Consider the following 23,036-nt stretch of genomic DNA (forward strand, 5'->3'; position numbering starts at 1 on the left):
GATATCAGTAAGGATGCCTGGGAGATGCCTCCAAGTTAGTCAAAAAGGCTTGTCGGAAATCAAGTTTTTGGCATCAGTGGCGAGGCCTGTGGGAACTGGAGTATCTGGGGTACAGCGGGGTGTAGTGGCTGGAGTGGCCGTAGGAGGAAGAGGTGCTATAAGAGCTAGAGGGGCTATAATAAGGGGAAGAGTAGCTGTAAGAGGAGGATGGGGAGTGAGAAGAGTAAAGGGAGGAGGAGGAAGGAGTATAAAGGGCAGAGGAACGGGTTAGAGTAGACAGGGGTCGCGGTCGGGTTGAGGAGCTCCACGTGGAGCGTCTAGACGTAAGGAGAGGTGACCGATAGGGGGAAGAGGGGGCAGAGCCTGGCTGAGAAAGCCTGGTGGTCGTGGAGGCGGTGGAAGAGGGAGACGCCTGGGAGTCTGGGGTGTAGTGCCTGGAGAGGCCTGAGCTACCGGGCAAAGCAGGGGAAATGTTGACACTGAAACTCTGGGAGTCAACCAAGAACGTCCGGACGCCCAGGGTCCACTGGGAGTGAGTCAGCCTCAGAGGGGTGGCAGGTGGGGTCCTAGCTGATGGAGATGTGGGAGCTTCCAGGGACGGGGGACTCCCTGGGACCGAGGGGCCCACCGTTGGCGTGATGGGTGACAGACTGCAAGGGGCTCCGCGTGATGTAGGGGAGGTGAGAGCCGAGGCCAAAGCTGCAGCAGCAGCAGTGACTGAGGACGGGCTAAGGGGTGCGAGAGAGGTATCATGAGGAATGCCCGAGGTGGGACTAGTGAGGATAGAGTGGGAAAGGCTACCAGGGACCATAGCCGAAGTGGAACCTTGGGCCGAGGTGGAGGCCGAGGCCGAGGCTGAGGCTGGGTGACTTACTTTGGGGGTGCTGGTCTTCACACGGGTCACCCTGCCCTCGCGGGTGCGGTGGGACTGCTCCTGATCAAAGGCCAAATCCTCCAGGCGCTGGGTGAGGGCCAGTTTCTGCTGGATGGCCATTCGCAGGAGGGAGTTGAGCGTCTTCTTCTCGTCCTCGGCTGCAGCCAGTTGCCTTTGCATCTCGTCCAACTGGGTTACATACTCGTCACATCTAAAGAAAGGGATGTTTGGACAGATTGTTGAGAGAAAAAATGTGGAAGAGAGTTGGGAAAGGACAGAATCAGAAAAGGAACTGACCAAGAGTAAGGGAGAATGATTTAAAACAGAGATTGTTAAACTGAGACAATACAAAAATGGAACACATAGCCAAATGAAAGAATAGTACTTGATTTAGTCTGTATTATCTTGTATTCAACTTCAAAGGCCTTGATATTCCAACATTTATTTCTGGATACACTTCAGTATTTCAAAAACACAGATCCCATGAATGATATTCATAAATATGTAATTTGTATTGTAAGATATTATTCAAGCTTATAACTATTTAAATAACTACTTTTACTTTAACTATTTTGTACCAGAGGGTGCATTTCAGTCTCCCATGATCATATATTATACAACAGTGTATGGATTGAGTTCCGTCCATCAGCTTCTGTTGGCCCGTTTTGGACGAAACATGTATGAATGATGGCTTTTGAGAGTATGGTTCAGTATTTTGAGCATAAACCTGATTGGGGCCATTGCACCAACACCAGGCCAAAAAGGCCCTATTCTTCATGCTCAATATCTCAGACACTGCTGGGTCAAATCTGATGAACCATTCAATGATGTGTTTTTACCTTAATATCCAGTATCCACAAAATGAAACCAATTGGTCCAACACTGTACTACCAGGCCAAAAAGTCCCCAAACTTCAGCTTTGCGGGAGAGGATATAGCTTTATATTGAAATCTGGCTTTTACAAAATGAAACTCACTGGCCATCAAGAGACCAAAAAGTCCCCAAGCTTCATGTGGAAATTTCTAAAATATCACATATCACACACACCAAAAAAGACCAATTACAACCAGGATGACTTGCACCTATCATTGGGGATACCATAGTCACAGTTGATTTGTTCTGTATAGAAATCAAGATCAAGAAAGCTGCTTTGGTAACATTGCTCTTTTGTTGCGATTCTGACCTTGTGGCGAACATGGCTCGGAGGGAAGAGAAGGTGGCGGCGTCCTCCTTGAGGGCCTTCAGCTCATTCCTCAGCTTCATCATGGTGTCGGTCACCATGGACTTCTCTGTCTCATACTTACTCTTCAGGTTAGCCAGGGCGACCTCTGCCGTCTACACACATTGACATACACCATTCAATTAACTGGCAGTGATATTTAATATTCAGAAAAACACAATGGTAGTAATGTTGGTGAACTAGTTATTGAAGTTTGTTCTTCTATTGAACTTACTTTAAGTTGCTCTTAGCCTTGCTTTTTAGGATTTTAGCCTTGCTACAAGCCTACAATGCAAATGTAAAAACTCAAGAGAATTCATTCGATATCACTCTCTATTCTTTAAATGAACCAGAAACCATTATTTGCAATTCAAAGTGCAGCTGTGGCTGGTTTGTAAAACCTTACAGGAATTTCTCTTTGTCTCTGATCCAGCATCAATTGTGAAGCATTGAACCACTCAGAGGAAAACAATAAAGCTAGTCAAGTGACAAGAGAACAACATGGGCATAGCTCAGCATCTTTCTAGAGAGAGTCCACTAAACAAAAGTACTTCCAATAATCTATGAATAATTGTCTGAGTTTATTGCTTCTGAAACTGTCCCGTGACTCAGACGGGAATTGCACTGAATAGATAATGAAACCCTTTATATTCATAATTTGACAGAATTGAGCTCACTTCAAAATAATACATGAAAAAAAATGCAGCCTTATATTGTGTATATTGTGTACAAGGAAGAAGTAACAATAGAACTAGGATATAGAACAGGAAAAAAAATCTTTCAATTTGGACTAAAAATACTCTTTAAACAGTCTGAATTAAATCATTACATGGGATGCCTTTAGCAACATGAAGACATTACATACTTTGTGGAAGCTAATGGGGATCCAAATAATGAACAAACAAAAACAATATTGTATAGCCCTGCCTCTATAAAACCACATCAGTTCATCTGAAAGTGCAACATCCCTGTTTGCCACACCCAGCTGGTGCTTATTATTTCTACCCATAAGCCGTCATTAACATCTACTGGAAGTGACTCATGCTGTCTGAATCATATTTGTCATTTAATTGAATACAGTACGTGGATGGCAACCGGCTCGAACAACACTGAAGCCTTGAGACAGACAGTCAGTGCACAGTGCTTGTAGCTCGTGAATCCAAATCAAAGCCAATCAAATACAAAGCAGCCCATCGGGACTAGCAAGTCACAGTTTTACTCAATTACTCTCTCTCTCTATGCATCTGTGTGTTTCAGCAGATACTATACTATTAGACGAGCCTCTGGACCGAGCAGCGCACCAGTGATGCACAAACATCTCAGGGAGAAGCCGACAGAAAAGGCAATATAAACTAAAATGCAATGGGGCACAAGGGTTTGGGACTGCAGCTTGAGCTTTTCAATCATCTTTATTGGCCTAAAGGTTTCAGAAACCATGTGGGGCAATAAACTGCTAGGCTCAACCTTGACAGCCACAAAAATTGCGGGACTCTCTCCCAAATGGCATTGTTAAATCGAAAATGGTAGTATTCTGGGTTTGCCAATTTGTGTTGATTTCTTTTGTTTATGTGGTGCTGAATAAAATGGGGACAGGAACAAACACCGCAAACTCTCTCCCTCTCATGTGTCCTTACCTCCAAAAAGACTGAAATATCCTTACAAAGACATTTAAAGTGTCTTAAAGGAATAATTCCCCCCAAAAATACATATTCCGTATCAGTTTCCCACTCATTGGCGACACTGACTTAGGCATCAGTGTAATCAGGACTCCTGCACAATGAACAAGCCAGAGGTGGGTCTTTTGTTTACTGACAGTGCAGGCCAGCTGTGCACAGGTGCATGTGCATGAGGTATTTCCAGTGAGTTATTAAGCACATTTTTAGTGATAACACTGGTTTGGGACATATTGAACACAAGTAAAAACTTAGATTACCCTGCACAAAGAGTCTGAGAAACAGATGTATTCACATTCTTCCTGCGGATATTCGTAAAAGCCAAGATCAGTTACATTTTAACAAAGATGTCTGCAGAGATTGGAACCTTCGTTCTCCATGAGGCATTACAAACTTTATTCACTGGACATGCAACACAACATGGGATTAGTAACTTATACAAAATATATGGTTTTTAGATGAAGTATTCCAATAAGTCATCTAAAAACTTACTTTTCTGACTCTGGCGTGTCTGTCCTCACCTGTTTGTTAGCCTTGAGGACCAGCCTGAGCGTGGCTATCTGTTCTCTCTTGGTGCTGAGCAGTGATTTCAGCTTCAGAATCTCTTCCATGCAGCTCTCCTTGTCCTTGTCCAGTAGAGGAGCCAATTCCCTGGCTGCAGCTCTCTGTCTAGACAGCTGGAGAGACCTGTCCACTGCCCGCTGGAGATGCTTCACCTGAGGCACAAGAGGAGAGAGGAAGGTAAGAGGACAAAGAGATAAAGGCAGTGAGTGAAGAATGAATGAAAAAGAGGACAGAGGGATTCTAAAGTGAAGGAGAAATATTTCAAATGTGAAGAGTGATCTTCCTCTTGTGTGAAGAGGGAAAAAGATCAAGGAGAGATGAAAAAGAGAGGAATCTGAACAGACAGAACAGAAGAAGAAATTTACTGGCATAGGCTTTCTAAAGGTGCAATGTCTTAATCCACACATGAGCATGTACACAGAAATACACATGCACACAGTGTTCAACCTGGTCTCTGATGATGGCATTGAGGTTGTAGATGTTCATGGGTTCCTTGCGAAGCTCGCCAGCTGGCTCCAGAGCAGGCGACGATGATGACGACGACGATGAAGAGGCACTGATGCTGGGTGAGCCAGTGGGAGGAGTACGAGGGCCTGGGCTCTGCTGAGATGTGACCTGTAGGCCCTCCTTGGCACCATCCTTCCCCTCTTTCCCCACCTCCCCAGACAGGGGATCTTTGGATGGAGACTCAGAGGGGCTCCGAGACTCTGCGGGACTGGAGGTTGCCGAGGCAACAGCGGCCAGTCGTCTGGCGAGGCGCGGCGTGAGGAGAACTCGGCTGTCGTCCGAAGACATGGCTTTAAGACCGGCGCTGAGGCCCCTGAGACCCCTGCCTTGCCTGGAAGAAACAGGGAATAAGTTTTTGCAACCTTTGTCTGCCCAAAGGGGGTTAACTGAGCACATTTTCTGTTTTTTCAGCAGCTCTCTGTAGCTTCTTCATACAGTTACACCTGGGAGTTGCACAGTACAACCACAGGTTTCTACTGTGGGACACTGAGCATGTCCACCCAGCAATTAGGGGTGAAGTGTCTTGTGCAAGGACACCTTGATGGTTGGTCATGAGGGAGATGAGAGCATTTCTCATTCACCTCCTGTGCTTAAATGTTTTGAGTTTGAAAAACATGAACTAACTAAACATAAATAAAACATAAAAGTTAATACATGCATGTGATGTAATTAGCATTGCAGCTAATTATTTTCAGTGTCTATCAATTAATGTTTCATGAACTGGTAAATTATTTCTTGTATTAAGAGTTAAAATTAATGACAAATGCCCATCACGCAAGTGATCAAGTTACTAGAGCCAAAGTGATTACTAGTGATCTTAAAATGGCACTTAGGCTGGCCAGCAGCCAAAAAACCCCAGTATTAAGTAGTATTTATTTTATAATGATATGAAACAAAAGGCAAATGAATTGATTATCAAAATTATAGTCCATGAATTTTCTCCACAGGGAGGCTAAAGTGCAGGTTCAGCTACAGAACAATGATTCTGAAGCTAGCAGGGATTCACTGCCTTGCTCATGGACACTTGAGTAGGACAGGTGCTAGGTAACTCTAACACTGAGCAGACAGTCTTCCTACACACTATGCCTCCCTGCTGCAAGCAGCTATAGGAACAACACTGACACCTGTAGTAGTCCAGCATGACGCGGTTGGGGGTCTCGTTGTTGCACAGACAGACGTGGTGGTAGAGCTGGGCGAGCTCCTCGCTCAGTGTCACCAGCTCATCCTGAGCTGCGTTCAACGCCCCCTGGCTCTCGTTGGCTGCTGTCTGAGCTGCCTGCAACTCCGACTCCAGACTGGAAATCTTATAGAATAGAATAAAATATATGTTTGTAATAATATGTGGCATCACAGGCACATATCTAGGTCAGTACATAAAATGTTTGTTTTTTGGCAATCTATAAAAAATGCTGAACATTTTTATTAGATTTTTTTAGTATTTCATGCATAAATTTGATTTAATCTGACATTTGTTGAAGTTCTCACAGTATACATTTTGTTGACTAATGTACTTTGTGCTCATATTAATTCAAGATCCAAACAAGATGCAGACATTCACTGAGAAAAATCAATGAGAGCAATGTCCCTCCTTCTGGTTAATGGTTATGAACATGTATTTTTTGACATAGTTACCTTCTCCCGTCCTTCCCGGCAGCTTTTCTCCAGCCTGGCCACCTGCTCCTCTAGATTTCGGAGCTGGGTTTCTCCCTGTGGCTTCCTTTCCATCATAACCTCCCCGCAATGAGCCAGCCTCTCCCGAAGGGCTTTCACCTCCGCCTTGAGCTCCACCACTTCAGTCACGGCCACTCGATACTTACACTGCAGGATCTCCAGGCCTGGTGTTTGGTATGAAAACACCTGACTTTTACCCACTGTCCCACTGTTATCCTCCTCACGTTCTCCCTCGTCTTCACCCTCCCCATGCACTGTGCTCTGCTCCATCAGGACTGGAGGCACCATGTCGGCGTGGACCTGCTGGGCGAGCTGGGCCCCCCGGTGCAGGCGGCGAAGAGCAGTGACTTTCTGGCTGAGGCGGAGGGCCCTCTCATGCTGCTCAGTCAAGGCCCCCTGTGTGTGTTGCAGCTGAGTCTGGGACTCCTGCAAGCTGTTCATAAGAGCAACTTTCTCCCGTTCAACCTGAAGGGGGCAGCAGACAGATTGGGGAAGGGAAAAGGATTTACTGGAAACATGTGCTATACAGGAGCCCTATCCTACTAATTCAGAATGTTCTCTATTTATATGCATACCATATATAATTATAGATTTTAAAGTTTGATTTTGTGAGTGGTAAAATGAAAAGTTTTATTAATTAATTTTTATTTATTTATTTATTTATTTTTGTAGCCAGTTCCAATTCCAGTCAACGATTCCATCACAACTGGACTCTGGTAATGATCGGCTTCCCTGACTAAGCAACCACATGGTATCAAGTTCAGTTTTAGGTTTAACTGGTTTATTTTCATAAGCATGCAATGAACCATCAAAAATTGCTTTGACTTCTATCTTAATTTGAGTGGAAACTGCCACAAGCAAAACATTCCCATGAGTTATTGCTATTGCATAAAATCAAATTATTGCTGCTTCTGTGCTCTTGTCCCTGAAAACATGACTTCCAGAGAGAGCTGCAGCACTCGAGCCCAGTCTTGGTTTTGACACATTTTCAACATTTGATACCTTGATTCATTCATTGTTTGCATAACACATACATGTACCCTATATCTCACAGACAACCAATTTGGAGTGTCATTTCATTCACTAGCAATAAATAGGAATCAGCACAAAGTGCTGGCAGACCAACACAGCCATAATGCACTAGTGCTGGTCATGCATGTGCAAATTTTGATAATTTACACACGTTTGACTTGTGGGTGAGCGATTTGCTGCTGGAACTGCCCCAATATTGTAGTCTAAATTAAAGACGATTGCCTTTGTTTGGCAACTAGTCAAAAAGGCTAGTCAAAAGGCTCACTTAACATGATGGAAGTAAAGGTAGCAACACATTCCTGGGATGTTATTCGCTCTGCTTTCAGGTACCCCGTACACCACTTTCCCTCAGGGCAGGATGGCTAAATACTTCAAGTTCGATCGAGTGTGAAGAATTTCTACTGTATCACAAACGTCGATTCATTAACATTTCACATCGCCTGGACAGGAGCTGCAGTATGCACCTGAAACCCACCCAACTGGTGAGTGGTCGATAGTCTAGTGTGTCAGCCAAGATATAAATAAGCTCTTACTGCGGCTCAGCCTATCAGAGAGGACGAAGAGAGCAGGAAGGGATGGGATTACACCCAGCGGGACTGGAGCATCCAGCTGTATACCCACTGACACACACATACACACACACAACACAACACAGGGCTTTGTGATGATTTGAACAAGGTGATTCTTTGAGTAAACTGTCAGGATGCCTCTCTTTGAGAGACACCCTGACAGTTATTGAGCTGTGGGAGCACGACAGAGAAAAAATAAGGATCAGTGAGACACTGCATGTGTGTGTGCAAGAGAGAGAGAGAGCGACAGAGTGAAAACAAAAGGGGTTACTGCATCACCATCCTTTTATGGAAAACTAGTCAAAATTTTGTACCCTGCATTCACAATGTGAAGTTTTATTTCAAAGGAGTAGGATGGCTTACAAGCTGAAAACTGAATGTATGATGTTTTTCAGGTGAATGCAGTTAGAGTATCTTCTCCTAATCTATTGTACTCTACAGACTTTGTAAGAAAAAGTGCTTCTTATTTTCCACATCTATCCTCATCACCTAGAGAATACTTACTATGTTCATTGAGTTCAGCACTGAGCCATTGTTTCGATTGTTTCAAGCATATTTTTAGCATGGCTGGTCCCAGAGTGAATGGAGCCCCTAACCTTGGCAGTGTTAGTGTGAAATCAAATTATTTAAGTGATATTGAAAGGAGACCGACCTGCAACAGCTGTTGTTTGAGCTTCTGGATCTCCGTCAGGTTCATCTCGCTGAAGAGGTCCGGCGGCACAACATCGGATTTACGCCCCAATCCCCGGCACTCTCCATTCGCCCTAGGCAGTGACCCTGTGGGTGTCGCTGCTCCCGTCCCTCCTTGGATATGACCATTACACCTGGCAAAGTAGAGTGGACTGGAGTCAAGTATTTCTTTAAAATCCCAGCAATGAATTTCAATTCCAGATAGCACTGTAAGTTAAAAGAAAACCTTGTTGGGTCTTCTGCGTTTGGTGAGAGTAATGTGGTGGGTGTCGCCGTGCCGCTGGGAGGGGCGGAGGCGAACGCCAGGTGGGCGCTGCCGGTGTAGGCAACGTCACACAGGCTGAGGTGGTGGGCCAGCTCCTTGCGAAGGTGGTTCTTCTGCTCCCGTTCATTCTTCAGAGAGTCCAGGGCCTCCTCCAGCTGGGCCTGGGATATGTCCTTCAAGCGCAGGGCGTCCTCTAACTGGCTATTGAGGAGTTCGGTCTCCTCCTCCAGGACCTTGATCTCATGCTTCAAACCTTCGTACTCCACCTGAGCAAAGGAGGGACGGATGGAGTGATAAATGGATAAACAGTTTAAATAGAGAGAAGAGAGTGTTTAGTCAGGGTCATTTCAGTCTGTTTTTAAGTATGAAGTCGTGTTAGATGCCCATATAAAGCTGTCATTACATATATCAGCTACTCATGTTGTCCACCACCTTCCCTGACCATAAAAGCAGGATGTAAAACTTTTCTTTGCATATTTTATTTCATTTCACTTTTCAGCAATATTTTTTTTGTAAATTGAATAATTTACAGGGCAGTTTTAGCATCCCATGACAGTCTAAATGTCACTTTTACACCCTGGCAAGAAACTTTTTGCTTTTTTTTCCAATTTAAAAACAATTCAACAACACTGACTATCTGCACAGAAAGCAGCTATCCACAAGTTCAGTACATGATAATACCAGAGCTAGTATCAGCTTTCAAATACCAATATTTGTCAAACCTAATATACATTTACAGTATGTATATAAGCATGTCTATTTCAGTAGGTAGCCTGGTTTGGGTATCATGGCTCATGTTTTTAAAGTGCAGTATGCATACAGTGTGTGAAGATATGGTAAAAACATGCAGTTTTATCATTTTGCTTTTGAAACAAGAAAAAAAATATTAAAATAGTACTCTGATATACCGTACGTTAATGACATTATATGTGTGTGTGCAAACCATTTATACCTGGTTTTGTTTGAGTGTTGAGACCAGTTTCTGCAGCGAGATGTTCTCCTCCTCCAGCTCGGTGTAGTCCTGGAGCAGCCGGGTTTCTCGAAACTTGTACTCCCTGATCTCCTCTCGCATCCGGCTTCGCTGCAGCTCCAGCATCTCGTTACTCTGCCAAGACAGTCCGAGGAAAACAGCTGTTTCTTGCACGCTGTACATGACCGAGCCGAGCCACTGCAAGAAATTATTACAACCTACACGCTTGTGATTGGGTTTTTTAGAGGTAATCCTTAGAAGAGACAGAAGATGGGCCGCTGTACGACAGACTTGCTTCTTCACTATGAAATGCAGAGACCTGGCTTCTCTCAGTCAAAATTTATAATGAAAGATCTTGTGACAGACACAAGCTGTCTTTATTTTCTTTATAGGTTTGACGCATGACCCTGCTGGATAGATATTGAATTACTTCCTATTGGAGCTTAGATAGTACATTTCACTTCACATTTTTGTGATTTGATCGCTTGCTTTTGAATATTGTTGAATGTTGCGTATCTGCAATTTTTATCTTAATAACTGGCCTCTTTTAGCAGAGATTCTTCTTAATGGGGCTACCTGGTTGAATAAAAGTTATATAAAATAACCAAAGTGTTTCATTAGGATGTATAATAATGTGATTGGCATATTCTTTGCCTGAATGAACTTTATTTGTATTGATTTCAGTGGCAGGTTTTAGATCTCACATGGTGTGAATGCCATTTCATCCGGCCAAGAGAGGCCCTGCTGTATTTGCAGTGTTTTTGACCTTTAGTGGAGTGAATCTGGGGGAACATAAAGGTTCATGAGATAGCTGGTGGCCACTGTTATGAATCCCCAGAATTTGAGTTAAAAGGATGCGTGAACACAGCACAGAAATCCCATCTGCTTTAGCTGAGCAGCATATAAAAAACAGGGTTATTTTCCATTGTGTTCATGCATTTAACCTTTTAAATGGGTATCCTGCCCTTTTTACATGAAGTTATTCTAGTTTGAATGGGTATCATTGTTATAAATTTAGTTACCGGTATTGTTCTTTGTTATGTTATCAGGTATGTAACCCCCTTGTGCCTCCTTCATTGGCCTCTACCCCTGATTTTTTTCAGACACCATTTTCCTCACCCACCTCTCGCAGCTCCTGCAGCAGGGCGCTCAGGTGCTCGTTGTCGGCCTGGGCGTTGGCTACGGTGGCCCGATTGTGCTTGAGCTCTGACTGGAGGTCCAGGAGGCGGCCCATGTAGTACGCCTCCTTGTTAGCAGACTCCTGCAGCAGGGTCTCCTCATTGGTCTCCCCATCTGCTGCCACCTTACGCTGGGTGGAGTAGGCCTGGCTGAACGCCTGAGAGTGGCAGTGAGAGAGTTTATGGTTAAAGACAAAGAAAGGGTGAGACACCTTGACAGGATTGGTGGTGTGTCATTTTATTTAACTGTGACTGTTTGAAGGGTTTCATTCCAAATATGTGACATGGTGTAATAAAACAAAATGTCATCTATCCTTAACAACACAACCATTGTTTGAGTTTATTATGGTATTTGAACACTTTAATAGTAACCCATGATTTGCTAGACTACAATGCCGGTGCTGACCTCACATTCATTTGATCTGAAATTATCTTTAGTTTTCTCCATTCCTCTAATAAACACATAAAAAAGCTCTGTAAAAAAAAATCCTCTTCAAGGATATTTCACCACTGGGTAACAATGCAGCCCTAGATTTACAGCCATATGGTCTGAGACAACAACCTACACCAGTGTCCCACCTTCACACACACTCCCACACCCGCACCCACACACACGCACACACACACAAACTCCTCCTTGCCACAGAAAACCTGTCCTCATTACTGTAAAAGTGTGACAGTTACACAAAGTAATTATGTAATATTATTACTTCCATTTTTTTTAAATGTCTCTCTATATTCCTGACTGTCTAAATATAATTTGTTTTTTTCTGAACCAGCTCTGGGGCCAGACGCAATGGGATGCAATTCACATTATCCTCTCCTCACTGGGTCACATCCCTCCTCTTAAGAGGAGGAAAATGTAAGAAAATCCCTTCTACTTCTGTCCTTATCTCTTATTTTCTGTCTTTTCCTGACAATCATCCCTTACATTATCCTTCTGTGGTCACAGGAGTACTATCAGGGCACTTTGCCTCTGACTCTTGAGCGCCTTACTTGTAATTGCTTGTGATCCAGGAGCTGAACTTATTCTACTGCTGCACCCACTGTCAGCTGGGACACAAGCATCAGCTAAATGGCTGCAATGTAAACGTAAAATGTGAATTAAAATGTAAAACAGGCTAGGCGTGTCACTGTGTCACAGAGCAAAGTTTCCCTGCAACATGCACTACTACCAAAAACTGTAAAGGAATCACAAAAAAGCTATAGAGGTCCAAAATGTAAATGGGGGTGTGCTGACTTTAGTGGCTTCATGATCACTGGGCTGTTACACATAAGCAGCCTGTGCCTAGCTCAGCTGAATGCTGAAGAAATAAATATATATAGCTAAATCAATGAGGGCAAGACTAGGCTGAACTTGAGGGAAATTAAAGGGCAGATTGAGGCAGGGGGAAACATATTTGGAAAACTTTCCCTCTCTCTCCTCTTAATCCCTCTCTCTCCTTTTTCTACACTTGGAAAAATAAAGCAGTTGTTTAAAATTCAATTCAGTTTTGCTCGGGCATGTCTCATGTCATGAATAATTACACACTAATCACACTGCAAACTAAAATGTTAGCAGTGCATTTTCCCATGGGAGCGCTGTGCGAGTACAGTTTGAAGCAGGCAGCTAGGGATTTGCCCACCCCGGGCCATTCTCCATCCCTCTCTTCACTTGGTCGGTGATGCGTAGAAGTCTGAAAACACTTTGGGGCGTGTTAACTAAAGTGATTAATGAGGCTACACTGATAACGGAGCCAATATGATAGCGGGAATAAGCCTGGGACAAAATATTGGTTCTGTAGCCCCCGGCCACCCACAGCTACAGTAAATTGGAAAGGTGATTGGTTACATTTTGCATGTGCAATGCAGCCCGCAGCTCCTCTCATGCCAGCTATTACTTTGACACAGCACATACAGGGCAACAATAAATAAATGTCAACATATATGGCAGTGTAATAACATATCCATTACAAATATGACAAGTAACCTCTTGCTGCAATATACCATCAGAGAGCAATGCCATATACACAAGTCCAATACATCACTGTGATAGCTAAGGAAAGTCACAGGACCCCGAGTATAAACTGGCCATATGCTTTCCAAATGAAATCTTGGGACTAGACACTATCATCCTCAATTTTTGTCAAGAGAGAATAATCTAAATGAAATAATATTTCCTCCCTCAGGGCCATTGCAGGCATTGGCACCGGGGCTTTAAGTGGAGTCGAACGCTGCTCAGTCAATTTCCTGCTGGCATGGAGAAGAGAGACAGAGTGGGCCATTCTCCTTGCACCACTGGAGACAGGAGAAGCCCGGCAGTGCAGAATCAGGTATAAAGACACTCACACACACACACACCAAGCCGCTCTTGTCATTTCATTACCACCAAACCCTATTACCGAGTTCCTCCTGAGGGTTTGTGCCCTGGCTGGTAGTAAAAAGACAGACATCTATACAGCACGGATGTGCCAGTTGAAGCATGCAATCTTGTCAACACATGGAGAATGAGAGGCTGGTCAAATGGTACACGGATCATTGTTTGATTTCAATTTTTATTTAACGAAACATTAAGTTCTGGTATTACAGCTTTACTAGCTTTAAGACACGACAAGAAAACATGGCAGAGGGTGATGTGTCATGTCGAAAGTAATAAAAACATGACATAGTCCATGGTGTCTATGTTCAGCTGTCAAAGAGCAATCCCCAACAGAGGTACAAAGACGCTATAAAAGAAATGGAGCCCTCATGTCTTCTAGATGGAGTTTCACCCTGTAATAAAACCATACTTCACATTTATCAAACCCTTTGGACCCCAGGGGAAATGTTTAGTATGTCAGAGTTGACAGGTATTGGTATGAAAGGTATGATAGGGAGCAGGTGCCCCACTAGTGTTCAGCTACATTATATTACAGAGAACACTGACACAACGCACCTGCAGCCAGGGACAGGTATTTAGAGTCTAAGGGAATTAATACCAACGCCTGAGCAACAGAAGTTTATTCCTGAGTGAAGTTGCACATAAGTAATATTGACATGAGATGCCTGAGGCTGATGACAGGCTTTTGGTTTGTGAACACAAACTAAGAAAAAAATCTACCTAAGAACAGAGAATGTGGGCGATACTGTTCAAGACGATCTTCCTACTATAAAGATAATGGAACTAAAATTCACTGAGAAATGTAGTTTTACACTATCAACTCATACTCCATTTTCAAAAGCTGATATGGCCGTAAATCATGTGGAATTGTAAGTAAGGTGTAATGCTAATGGCAGAAAAGTGGAAAACTAACCTAACATGAGACAAACAATGAAATAGTCTAACTACACTGTGCAGGACTGTAGACCTTTGGGAAATATTGTTGTCACGTGTGACTGATGACAGGACATTGATGTAATCCCTGAAGTTTAGTGAATTCCTTGGAGATTCATCATCGCTGCAGAGTAATGAAGCCCAAAACTGCAGCAATGCAACACAATCTTCAACATGAGGAATATTTCAGCACCACGGACAGAGAAAACTCGCCTAGCTTCAGTCCACTGAATCTCTCTTTTTCGGGTCCCAACTGAATCTGCATGACAACTAAAAAAATATATATGGTGAATTTGAATATATGAATGAAAATGTAAATGAGCAATTCATGGGAATGGATCCTGACAACAGAAAGAGAACCCACAGGAATAGTAGAGCGACTAAAATTTTGTATTAAGATTTTTGCTTCCTGCAAAACAGAGAAAATTTATGTAAATGCAGTGTGTCACAAAGGAGCTTTTGACTGAAGAATACACAGAGGCCCACTAAAAAATGTCATCGCCTCCCTCAATAGATAAATAAAGGCCTAAGTTTATTGCGTGGAGTGAGTCAGCGGTATTCTCTGGAAGCTGTTAAGAGGAAGTGGGGGGGGGAGATTAAGACTGAGACAAGCACAGGGCGCTCTCGGATGTGACCAAACAAATTTTGTCGAACTGATATTTGAGATGGGCTGAAATTAAATTTTGGGGACAGACTGATGTAATCTGGCACCGACAGCTAAACTCTCACCCAAAGCATGGCTCCACAGCACACATGGTGATTTGTATTTAAGTATGCAAGTGTATATTACAGTATATTATCATCCTCAACCTGAGTCCTGTAAATGCAAAGATTTTGAGAATCTATTTTCAGAAGAATCTGTCAAATGCTATACAGTTTTGAGTGTGCCCAAAAAAAATACATTTTGGTCCCTAGTATAGATTGCAAAGAGCTTTGTTTCTGGATTTGTCTTTAAAAAAAAAACTGTGAAATCTACCAGTGACCTTTCACAATACAAAACATCATATTTCCTTGTTGATGATTTGCATTAAATTTGCATTTTTTCCTCTCAGGGATTCTGTTTCTGTTTTGCTAATACATGACAAGACTGGTTTTAGAGGTGGGAAGACAACACAATTCAAAACTGTGATTATCGTGACCAAAATTATTTTCAGTTTTTCCAGTGATATTCCTAAAATGTGCTGAAAATGTTGAATAATTTCGAATAGACACTGAAATTCACTGCATTCAGTATTGAAAACACAACTTAATTATTATCATTATGAAGTGATATTATGAATGTTTACGGCAAAATTGATGATCTCTGGGTATAAATGGAGAAAGAGAATAAGAAAAAAAAAACATGCTTATCAAAAATGGTCACTTATAATAATTAAAATTTGAGAAAGTGTAACTAACCTCTGGATATTTTATCATGGTTTACAGTAAAACGCATACATGTGTGTTCCGCTTTGTGACTTTAGAAGAAGAGAAATCCACTCTGCCATTTTTTTTTTTTAATTAACAAAAGACAACCTCTACAGGGTTTTAACAGGCTAACAGCAATTTGGATAACAGCAATATCTGCTCCTCGCCTCTGATGTCACTTTGAAACCTGTATTCTCGTTAGCCGACTGCCAAGCTCTGACTTCATCCCAGCTCCGACTAAAAGAGGCAAGGACGAACGCAGACAGAGAGAGGGAGAGAGTGAGGGGGAGAGAGAGAGAGAGAGAGAAAGAGGCAAATAGAAGAGACAGGATGACACAGAAAAACAGCAAACTCCAGCAATAAAGACGGAGTTCAGGAGCAGAGAAGGAGGTAAAGCTGGGAAGAAAGAGGGAGAACGAGCAAAGAATGACAACCAAAGACAGGCACAGAGAGAGAGAGAAAGAGCATGAGTAAAGAGAGAGAGCGATAATGACAACACACAGCCTCCGAAGCAGACAGCGACACGGGGACAGACAGTGTCCTACTAGCCCAGTCTCACAGGACCCACTGGCCTGACAGAGAGAAATGAACAATGATAGTGTCTGGAAGGATTAATCTCGTTCAAACACCCACACACACACCCACACACACAAACACACACACACCCATAAAAACACACTTCATTTGCCCACTTCCCAGGCCCTCCTTCTATTTCACCTCCCTTTCTCTAGTCCATCCATCTCACCTCTTTGGCTCTTCATCTGTCTCCACTGTGTCCTCAGACAGTCACACTTCCAGCATACTAATGCAGCCTGGCTGGTCATTTTCCCATAAAATGAGGAAAAAAAGAGTGTTGGTGCGTGGTGTGGCAACCTGAGGATAGCTAGGCCATGGGAGAAATGATTGGAGAATGGCTGATTGTGAAAAATTTAAACAAATCAGGTTCATTTTTAAAGGATAGTAGATGTCTGAAGTCCTTCAGTGACTTTTTCTCACACTTTGACAGAGACCCTAGTCCACGTTTTAGACATACAAAATGATGAATTATTGATAGGGATTAAAAAAAAAAAAAAAAATTGCATGTATAGAGTTTTGAAAATCAACTCTTTGACCCTCAGTTTCGATCCAATAAATTTCTTGGCTAGAAGGAACAGAAATGAAGATGAAGGCACATTCATTTCATACATTGTTCATTCCTTGTGGGTTTTTCAAAGGAAGTGAATTTTGGAGAGCTAGCATGACCACATGCTAAAATGGACAAAGCCAAACTGTACTCTATTTTCACTGTTGGCATGATTCAAAGTATGCAAACTTGAGTGTCTATTGATAGCAAGTATCTATTCGATACGGATTCAGATACTTTATTCTGTTTAATCACTATACAGCTGTCTATAATGGATGCACTGTGTTAGAGATCAGTCCTGTCAGGCTACAAAAATACCACACTTAAGCTGAGAAACAAACAAATCAATCACTCCCCGTGCATGTCAACTTTAATCATTGTGTGAGAAATGAGGTTTTACTGACAGATTGAGGCATTTTAACCCAGGCTTGCGTGTTTTCAGATCAATATCTTCCTTCAGATAATGCCTAGTTGCTGGCTTGGCCCTGTGTGGTGGCAATGCAAAATACCAGACTGGTCCATCACGCAGCCCTTAATTTTAATTTGATCTGTCCAGATTAGCGAGCACAGAGAAACACAGTGTGACACATCAGCAAACAAAGGCAGCCCAGTTAGTTGGCATTTGAAGAATTCCCTGCATGTCCGTGCTTCTTCGCCTTTCCTCCTCCACTCAGTTTCATCACTCTTGTTTCTCTCTCTTTCTTGCCATCTTCATTCTCTCTTACCTTATTCTCACACTTTATATATACATACAAATAGATACCATGCTGTCTCGGGCTGAATGCAAGGCAGTAGAATACAGTGTTTTAGGCACTTAGCCAACACTCTCATCCAAAGAGACTGGTGTTGAGCGGACAAGGAGTTCAATGTCTTCTTCAAGCCTCAAAGACTGTTACAGGGGTCAAATCTGTGACCTTTTGCAGTAACAGTGCAACTTCACCTTCTGCCTGAATGACCAAAGCTGCTATCAGAGTCACAAGCGATGACAGAAACCAGCCAACATCAGTGCTCATCCCACTGAGCTATTTCTGGCCTTTGAAACTGTCAGCCTGTGAAACCTTGTGAAAAAATTACAAGATCAATGAGGCATAAACTGTAAAAAATGTCACCTTCCAGACTGGTGTTGTGCGCCTATTTTTACCACTGTAGCAAAACAAAATTGAGATTCAGACGACACTAACTAAGCTTAAATCTTCAAATCACGGCCCAAATGTTTGAGTTGTGCAGCTGTAAAAGTCTGGTGGCTGCAAACTCCCACTGCTGCATCATTTCAGCACTAACCTCTCACCATGAGCTCTGGTTAGATTGATAGGCAGGACATGATAAACATCACTGTCATGTAGTTGACTGTGAGCTGTGCCAGTGTGTGTGTGTGTATGTGTGTGTCTGTGTGTGTGTGGGCCCCTGCTGGGTGAGCAAATGCAGGAGGGTTGCCAGTGCTCTCAATCAAGGTCGGTTCACTGCCAAGTATACAAAACTAAATGCAGGAAACACACACACACAAACACAGATGCATCATTATTTAATGGTTATCTCCCTCTCTTCCCATGCAGGTGGTCTAATTAAATACCAGGATAACAGCAGGCATTCCTGAACTTTTGTGACCCCTTTGTGTCATCTGAAGACAACATGGACTGATCAGACACAGATGGGCAAGAGAATAAGCACATCTTGATAAAATCCCACGCTGCCTAAATGACAGACATGACCGTTTTTAATTGCAGATCAATAAACAAGGCATTTTAACATGTTTGTGTGTAAAATCATGGGAATATGTCTATGGAGATAAGATTTTTTTTTGAGGTATGGAGTTTGCTGATGGTAAAGAAATTCCTTGCAACTTTAAGTCCATCCAGCAGACAGAAAATGTCTTAAAATGGGAAAAAAAAAAAAAATGAGGCAGTGGTGAGATACCAGCGGAAATGTGAGGGGTTGTTTTGAGTTCAAGGTTGGAAGACAATTCAATTCACAATTCATTCACTGTTTTGTCTGAAATGATTTTCGACAGCTCGGTGAATATGTGTGAACTGCCCGCCTCGGCAAAATGTGAAAACACAGAGCCAAGACTCTAAGCTGTGGCTTGGCAGCATAATAATGTTATAATTATAAAAGCCTTCATGGTGCCACATCTTTGTTGAGGAACAAAATTATTCTTATTAAATTATCACTTTTGGCAACTTATAGCAAGAACACAGCTGAAACACCAACAAGGTTTTGAAAAAATAATTACACACAAATAATGTTCAGCCTTTGTCTGAGGTGTTATATAAAGACAATTCCTGTTCTATTTGCAGTGAATGTCAGACTGACTTAGCCGACTCAAAGACACTGTTCACAGCTTTTTCACTTTGTGACATGTTATTGCTAGCAGCTCTGAACTACAAAGTCAGTGAATGACCTTGGAAAATCATCATGTGGTTCCAATTGTCCTGAAGCAGCCCCTGAGAGCCTTGTCATGACATCACAGGCTACAGCGAGTCATCAGAAAGCCCTTACGACCAAATCATCGACTAAAAATACATGTAAGCAGAGGCGATCCTGTTTGAGCAGGAGTTTATTTTCACTTGTGGTTACATATTACAGCTCTTGCTCTGTTGTAGCAGATCAAAGAAAGACTTGTTCATGTTCCTGACTGTTCACAGAGCTGAACAGCACAACCTCGGATGGATTTTTGCTTAAAGGACTATATCGACTTTTTCGGCAAATACGTTTCTGGGTCATTTCAGATGCATGATGAGACTGCGGCTGGTATTTTCATGTCTTCACCATGGTGTAATGAATCTTGATGATGCTGTGCTGGCTTTCCATGGTCCGCTTAAGCCATATAGCACAAACTAAATAAACCCTTTACATGTGGTGATGAAACCACTGCAGTCTTTTCTTGCACCCCGCACGGTGGTAAGCTGATCAAGGCCTACATCTTCCTTGCAACCTATGTATTCTAATTTCAGTGTGAAACCCTCAAGGAAATAATTTGAGATTTATTGCCTTAATTTTGATCTCCCCCTCCTCTCTCGTAGTTATTATCCCTATGTTTCCCCAAAGACACATGGATCAATATAAACCCTGCAGGCGTGGGAGAGAAAGCTCAGTGTCCTCTTTAATCTGGGAGAGAGACTGAGAAAGAACAGAGAGAGAGAGAGAGAGGCAAAGGCAGGAGGACAGGAGACAGAGAGAGGAGAGTGAGGGGTTAGATTTAGGATTGAATAAAGATAGAAGAAAAAAGTAGAATAAAGTATCTACCTAGTTATATAGTCTACAATATGGCTACAGTTGTGTTTTCACTTTTTCTATTGCTATGTTCAAGGGCTTCTCTTGCCTAAGCCTTTATACCATATACTTCTATTGATAATGAAAAAAGAGCATTATAAAACGACATCAGCCAGTGACTCTCTATACTACCATTTGTTTCGCTGCTGCTACTCCACAGAACAACTTTTTTTTTTGAAGAATTGATGAAGCAAGAGAAGAATAATCATTCAGTAAAATAATGTTTGGAAGGCAGGTTATAGTTACATCCATTAAATGTGATAAGGCTCCTGCTATTTGCTATTCAGAAGGTATTAACATGTGGACATTCCCAGAACATGTGTATATATGTTCCCCTCTCATGTGAACATAGTAAACACACAGGGCTTGGAGTCAATTTAAAGTTGGCAACATTTTCTTGGAGATACTGTACATAAAATCTATGAATAATTTTATAATTTAGTGAATGATGGTTATAAATTTATGAACTGAATGGAATATTATTCCAAACTCTCCTCCAATTTATCCTCTGTTCATAGCTTTTAAGGTCTATGTCTTCTTCTTCTTTGTTCCAAATAAACTGCTGTTGCTGCTGCGAGAAATACATGACACATCACTTTCTGTTTGCCATTTTTCCCAGGAACAAGGTACCACACTCTGCATGTCAAGAACGGCAAATATAAAAGCATTCAGAAACTGGGTTTTGGTTGCAGCACTATTATGCTTGACCAAATAGTATTAGAGGGCAGCAAAATGGAAATTTAATATGAGAATGTCATAGATTATTATCTTAAGTGCACACAAGAATCCAGAAAAAAGAGCTACTGTAGCTATACTAAATGTGCTGTTAAGTGTTCAGTCTAGCATCCAAAACATTGCATAAAAAACATAAAAGGTATAAGTTAATGTCAGTATATTATAACATATTAGGCTACAACAGTATGACTACATTTGCTATACTGAGGACAAAATACTAGTATCATGTGTCCAGCGGAGAAGAAATAAAAGAAGAGACAAGTCAGTAAGTCATCAAATAGTTCCAGCTGACTTCCTTCAGTTCATTCTCTCCCTTTGTTTTGGTTGCCCTTATAGCCTCTTCTGAGAAATGTGCATGAGTGTGTGTGTGTGTGTGTGTGTGTGTGTGTGTATGTGTGTGTGACAGAGACCGAGAAGGAGGCAGTGTGTCTCAGTCTGGTATCAGGGGAATGGTACCATCCCTGTCATATTCAATACAGCTTGTGTTATCCATGTGGGAAGAGAGGGAGAAAGAAATGATACCCATCCTGCCCTCCCCTCCCTCCATCCACCTCCAACCATCCATCCCTCCCTCTCTAACCTCCGCCTCCTCCCTTCGATCGCCCTCCAGTGTCCTTTACACAGGCATAAAGCCAGCCAACAATCTCCTCTTTGCTCCCATTACATCCTGAAAACAGGAATTAGCAAAGGAGAGCGCTGGGCAAGGAGATCAGGAGGGATGGAAGGAAGAAAGAGAAAGGGAAAAGGGGGAGAAGGAAACAAGAGAGGAGGGAAAGAGGTAGAAAGGGATGGATGAGGAGGCAGATGGGGATGGAGGATAATTGCTTCTGATTGCGTGCTGTACCGCTCCCTTGGCGCAGGGCCTTTGTTTCACTTTCATCCCATCTTTCCATCCCTCCATTGTTCATCCTGCCACTCCCCTTTTCCTTCTCCGTTTCTTCAACCATCACAACGCCACCATAGAGAAAAAATGGAAAAAAAAATATCAAGCTGGACACAGGCTGGACTGTGGGTTTTATATGCATATGGATTTCATGTGAGGTTAATTTCAAAGAAAGTGACACATTCTTAAAAATATTTAACTGAAAAAATAAACCAACATCCCACATTTTAACCATATATCCAAAAAAGTGTGCATAATACTATATTTAAGAGAAGTGTGTCATTTTACATACCGAATCCTCTATATTTTAAAACAATTGAGTGATGATTGTAATGTAAAATATGGCTTAACCTGGATTTTTATATTTCTCCATATTCAAAATGAAGCGACTGGTTGCACCTGGTAGATTATCATAGACTAAGACTAAGGTGCATGCATGAAAAGTGTATTAAAGGCCAAAATAGGCTTTACACATAGTTATACGCAATGCATTTCAAACTAGGCTCTCACTTTTCATGTGTGCACCTTAAGCTTTAATAAATGTAGTAAATTTGGATCAAAGGTGAATTCAGTGGCTTTTTTTTTTTTTTTTTTTTTTTTTTACAATACAGATATTCTTCATGTGATATATGGGTGACATGTTCTTGAGTATTTATACCATCTTATTGTATATGATCATGTCTATTTTGACCAAAAACAGGCTGAAAGTTGGAAGATGCCCCAGATTATCTACACAGCTATGTAGGGAGAGTTGATTTCACTGGCCATCAATTTCACAAATGACAGCAGTGGTTAATGGAGACAAATAAATCATCAACCCGCAGTCCAGTGATTATCAAAGCCATCAAAAGTGTCCGTCAAAATTAAGGTGCTCCAAATTCAGCATGTGGCAGGCGCTGACCCATCTATTCCCCATACATCATGTTGATTTAAGGTTCGATCCTCTTCTCTCAGAAGTCCAAACACTCATGAAAAGAAATGATGAAAAATGGAGGTCGTTGTCCTGGAGGAGGTGGGTTTGTGCTGGGGAATGACCTCATTTTTAATGAATAATTCACCACATTCTGTCCAGGGTGTGTGTGTATGTGTGTGTGTGTGTGTGTGTGTGTGTGTG

General features: G+C 42.2%; 1 protein-coding gene across 1 annotated transcript in view; it reads right to left on the reverse strand.

Moving 5' to 3' along the window:
• The window catches only part of LOC115355520 (protein bicaudal D homolog 1-like), a 39,710-nt gene that overhangs the window by 7,897 nt on the left and 8,777 nt on the right, over positions 1–23,036 (reverse strand). Inside the window, exons 2-11 of the mRNA XM_030046361.1 lie at positions 11,158–11,370; positions 10,017–10,169; positions 9,026–9,330; positions 8,762–8,933; positions 6,470–6,973; positions 5,962–6,140; positions 4,778–5,168; positions 4,288–4,482; positions 2,058–2,209; positions 875–1,085 (exon numbers count right to left, since the gene is read on the reverse strand). Of these exons, the coding sequence (XP_029902221.1) occupies positions 875–1,085; positions 2,058–2,209; positions 4,288–4,482; positions 4,778–5,168; positions 5,962–6,140; positions 6,470–6,973; positions 8,762–8,933; positions 9,026–9,330; positions 10,017–10,169; positions 11,158–11,370 (2,475 nt within the window). The remainder of the gene's footprint in view (positions 1–874; positions 1,086–2,057; positions 2,210–4,287; positions 4,483–4,777; positions 5,169–5,961; positions 6,141–6,469; positions 6,974–8,761; positions 8,934–9,025; positions 9,331–10,016; positions 10,170–11,157; positions 11,371–23,036) is intronic.

Source organism: Myripristis murdjan, chromosome 23 (genome assembly GCF_902150065.1).
Source record: "Myripristis murdjan chromosome 23, fMyrMur1.1, whole genome shotgun sequence".
NCBI classification, from domain to species: Eukaryota; Metazoa; Chordata; class Actinopteri; order Holocentriformes; family Holocentridae; genus Myripristis; species Myripristis murdjan.